We start from the raw sequence: 5,000 nt of genomic DNA on the forward strand, positions 1-5,000 counted from the left end.
TGACTTTTGTGGTGAGTTCAGATTGGAACACACTTCCAGCAGATGATTCAGAAGCGGCAGATTGTCGTAGTAAAGTCAGAATCACCTCCTCTCCTCTGTTCACGAAACGCTCGTCCATAAACTGCGTTGCTGTTCTGTTGTAAGTAATCTTAAAGATTCCTAAATGCATCTACTTTCAGAAGAACAAATAAAGTGCTTTTCTAAAGCTGTTTCTCTTAGATACACACACATCTCTCTGACACGACTGCTTCAACAATAACGGTGTTACTGAAACCACGAGGACTTTATGTGAACATTTGAGCAGCAGTACGCTCATCTTCCCACACAGTGATGTAGACGTGTGGGGGCGTGTCTAAACGAGCTGTTTAGGGGGCGTGGCAGAGTCTTAACTTTGATAAAGAACATCTCTTTGGATTTGAAACTTTAGTCTTTGCAACTTTACAGATCTTCTTCATGCACCAAGAGCTTGTAACACTCCTAATAGAAAGAAAAAACCCTTTACTACGGTGTTATGTTTCCTACGCAACAAGAATGTGAACTTTAATAAACATCTGTTTGGTTGTTAACTTTTAAATGCATCATTATGCAAAAAATCAGAGTCTCCGCATGAAAGACTCACGGCTACTTTAAGTGTCATGGGGAGGATGTGGACTGATAAGATGATTGACAGACCAGTTTACAGCGACAGGGCCTCCATCTACTCAGAAGTGTGTTTCCTCAGCAGAGGAGTGTGTATCGAAGAGCAGAGTATCAGCAACAGTCTCTTGGGTGAATCGGTTGAACGAATGATTCAATGACTCACTCAGAAAGATTCACATCTGGTGATGGTTTAGTTTCATTTAAAGTTTCATTTCTTTTTTTAAAATCATGTCATATTTCAATATTCAGTTTAAAAAAACATGAATACAGATTTATAATAAAGAGTAATAATAATAATATTCAGCAGATGTTTGATTGCGGTCGAGTCTGTTTCTCTGTGTTTTGTGCTTCCTCAGTTTAAGATGTACAACGCCACGTTCTCTCAGGTGGAGATCTGGTTCCGCTTCGTGTTCGTGGTGATGACCTTCATCGTGACCGTGAGTTACAGACGAAGAGTGTGTGTGTGTGTCTGAGAGCATCTCCAGCGTCTGATGATGATGTGTGTGTGTGCAGTGTGTGTTCGCTCACTCCTTACGCAAGTTCTCCATGAGGGACTGGGGCATCGAGCAGAAGTGGATGTCTGTTCTTCTTCCTCTGCTGCTGCTGTACAACGGTGAGACTCTAGAAACCAGTGCTTTCAGTCGTCCCCGATGCATCAAACTGATCAATAATGACTGTACAGACATTGATAATGTGACAAAAGATTTCTATTCATATGAGAATCCTGAAATTCACATGCATCACAGTTTCCACAAAAATATTATTGTTTTCAACATTAATAATCATCATATTTTCATGATTTCTGAAGATCATGTGACACTGAAGACTGGAGGAATGATGCTGAAAATACAGCGGAGCATCACAGAAATAAATTACACTTTAACAGAGATTCACACAGAAAACAGATGTTTTACTTAATAATATTTCACAATTTGTACTGTATTTTTGATCAAAGAAATGCATCCTTGCTGAGCTGAAGAGACTCTTTCAGAAAGGTTAAGGAGTCTTCTCTGATGTGCCGATGCTGTGTTGTAGATCCGTTCTTCCCTCTGTCGTTCCTGCTCAACAGCTGGGTTCCGGGAACGCTGGATGCGTTCTTCCAGGCTCTGTTCCTGTGTGCACTGCTGCTCTTCTGGCTGTGTGTGTATCACGGCATCCGTGTGCAGGTACGGCCCCTGACCGCCCTCGCTGGAGCCCGCCGTGCCCCGCTCGCCTGTTTCCCTCTCACTGCTCCGCTCGCCTGTGCCCCGCTCACCTGTGCCCCGTTTACCTGCTCCACTCACCTGTGCCCCGTTTACCTGCTCCACTCACCTGTGCCCCGTTTACCTGCTCCGCTCACCTGTGCCCCGTTTACCTGCTCCGCTCGCCTGTGCTCCGCTCACCTGTGCCCTGCTCACCTGTGCCCCGCTCACCTGCCCCGCTCACCTGTGCCCCGCTCACCTGCTCCTCTCACCTGTGCCCCGTTTACCTGCCCCGCTCACCTGTGCCCCGCTCACCTGCTCCTCTCACCTTTGCCCCGTTTACCTTCCCCGCTCACCCGTGCCCCGCTCACCTGTGCCCGTTTACCTGCTCCGCTCACCTGTGCCCCGTTTACCTGCTCCGCTCACCTGCCCCACTCGCCTGTGCTCCGCTCACCTGCCCCGCTCACCTGTGCCCCGTTTACCTGCCCCGCTCACCTGTGCCCCGTTTACCTGCCCCGCTCACCTGTGCCCCGCTCACCTGCTCCTTTTACCTGCCCCGCTCACCTGTGCTCCGCTCACCTGCCCCGCTCACCTGTGCCCCGTTTACCTGCTCCGCTCACCTGTGCCCCGTTTACCTGCTCCGCTCACCTGCCCCACTCGCCTGTGCTCCGCTCACCTGCCCCGCTCACCTGTGCCCCGTTTACCTGCCCCGCTCACCTGTGCCCCGCTCACCTGCTCCTTTTACCTGCCCCGCTCACCTGTGCTCCGCTCACCTGCCCCGCTCACCTGTGCTCCGCTCACCTGCCCCGCTCACCTGTGCTCCGCTCACCTGCCCCGCTCACCTGTGCCCCGTTTACCTGCCCCGCTCACCTGTGCCCCGCTCACCTGCTCCTTTTACCTGCCCCGCTCACCTGGGCCCCGCTCACCTGCTCCGCTCACCTGCCCCACTCGCCTGTGCTCCGCTCACCTGCCCCGCTCACCTGTGCCCCGTTTACCTGCCCTGCTCACCTGTGCCCCGCTCACCTGCCCCGCTCACCTGTGCCCCGTTTACCTGCCCCGCTCACCTGCTCCTCTCACCTGTGCCCCGTTTACCTGCCCCGCTCACCTGGGCCCCGCTCACCTGCTCCGCTCACCTGTGCCCCGTTTACCTGCTCCGCTCACCTGTGCCCCGCTCGCCTGTGCTCTGCTCGCCTGTGCCCCCCTCGCCTGTGCCCCGCTCACCTGCTCCTCTCACCTGTGCCCCGTTTACCTGCTCCGCTCACCTGTGCCCCGCTCGCCTGTGCTCTGCTCGCCTGTGCCCCGTTTACCTGCTCCGCTCACCTGTGCCCCGCTCGCCTGTGCTCTGCTCGCCTGTGCCCCCCTCGCCTGTGCTCCGCTCGCCTGTGCCCCCCTCGCCTGTGCTCCGCTCGCCTGCTCCGCTCACCTATGTTCCGCTCGCCTGTGCCCCACTCGCCTGTGCCCCGCTCACCTGTGCTCTCATCCACAGGGCGAGAGGAGGTTCCTGACCTTCTACCTGCCCAAGCTGCTGATCGTGGGGCTGCTGTGGCTCTCGGCCGTCACACTGGGAATCTGGCAAACGTGAGACACCTGCTGCTCTTCACTCAGTGCTGCTGTCTGATGACATCCTCATCATGTTTCTATTATTATTATTATTATTATTATTATTAGGGTGAACGAGCTGCAGGACCCCACGTACCAGTACAAAGTGGACATCCAGAACTTCCAGGTGAGTGTCTTTCAGCTGCGAAATAATCCAAATAATTAACATTTATCATATTACTGAAAATAAATGTCACACTAAGAAATAAAATGAATGAATGAAAAATAGAAGTATACAACAAGTCGCTGTATAAATATAAGTATATAAGTATAAATAAAGTCACTGTGCAGTATAAATCACATCATGATTCAGATGATAAAAAAGTAGTTTAATTTGAAAAATACAGTAAAAATTTAAATGTAAAAAATTGCTGCAGGGCATGAAGATCTTCTTCCTGCTGCTGGTGTCTGTGTATGTGCTGTATCTACTGTTCCTGGTGCTGCGCGCCTGCTCCGAGCTCAAGAACACACCCTACACAGGTGACACACACACACACCCTACACAGGTGACACACACACACACACCCTACACAGGTGACACACACACACACCCTACACAGGTGACACACACACACACCCTACACAGGTGACACACACACACACACCCTACACAGGTGACACACACACACACACACCCTACACAGGTGACACACACACACACACCCTACACGGGTCACACACACACCCTACACGGGTCACACACACACACACACACACCCTACACGGGTCACACACACACACACACACACCCTACACGGGTCACACACACACACACACACACCCTACACGGGTCACACACACACACACACACACCCTACACGGGTGACACACACACACACACACACCCTACACGGGTGACACACACACACACACACACCCTACACAGGTGACACACACACACCCTACACAGGTGACACACACACACACACACACCCTACACAGGTGACACACACACACACACCCTACACAGGTGACACACACACACACACACACCCTACACGGGTCACACACACACACCCTACACGGGTCTCACACACACACACACACACACACCCTACACGGGTCACACACACACACACACCCTACATGGGTCACACACACACACCCTACACGGGTCACACACACACACACCCTACACGGGTCACAAACACACACACCCTACACGGGTGACACACACACACAAACACACACCCTACACGGGTGACACACACACACAAACACACACCCTACACGGGTGACACACACACACACCCTACACAGGTGACACACACACACACACCCTACACAGGTGACACACACACACACACACCCTACACAGGTGACACACACACACACACCCTGCAAAGGTGACACACACACACCCTACACAGGTGACACACACACACACCCTACACAGGTGACACACACACACACACTCTACACAGGTGACACACACACACACTCTACACAGGTGACACACACACACACTCTACACAGGTGACACACACACACACTCTACACGGGTGACAAACACACACACACACCCTCCACGGGTGACACACACACACTCACACCCTACACGGGTGACACACACACACTCAC

General features: G+C 52.3%; 1 protein-coding gene across 7 annotated transcripts in view; it reads left to right on the forward strand.

Annotated features, from left to right (window-relative positions):
- LOC132115856 (transmembrane protein 181-like) overlaps positions 1-5,000 on the forward strand; it is a 21,219-nt gene that overhangs the window by 5,975 nt on the left and 10,244 nt on the right. For all 7 annotated transcript variants that reach the window (XM_059524232.1, XM_059524238.1, XM_059524233.1 and 4 more), the window contains exons 6-12: positions 1-11; positions 996-1,076; positions 1,153-1,252; positions 1,675-1,805; positions 3,307-3,398; positions 3,489-3,546; positions 3,797-3,899. The exon at positions 1-11 is cut by the window's left edge and continues 112 nt beyond it. In XM_059524232.1, the coding sequence (XP_059380215.1) occupies positions 1-11; positions 996-1,076; positions 1,153-1,252; positions 1,675-1,805; positions 3,307-3,398; positions 3,489-3,546; positions 3,797-3,899 (576 nt within the window). The remainder of the gene's footprint in view (positions 12-995; positions 1,077-1,152; positions 1,253-1,674; positions 1,806-3,306; positions 3,399-3,488; positions 3,547-3,796; positions 3,900-5,000) is intronic.

The sequence above is a fragment of the Carassius carassius genome, chromosome 35, assembly GCF_963082965.1.
Source record: "Carassius carassius chromosome 35, fCarCar2.1, whole genome shotgun sequence".
In the NCBI taxonomy this organism is placed as follows: domain Eukaryota; kingdom Metazoa; phylum Chordata; class Actinopteri; order Cypriniformes; family Cyprinidae; genus Carassius; species Carassius carassius.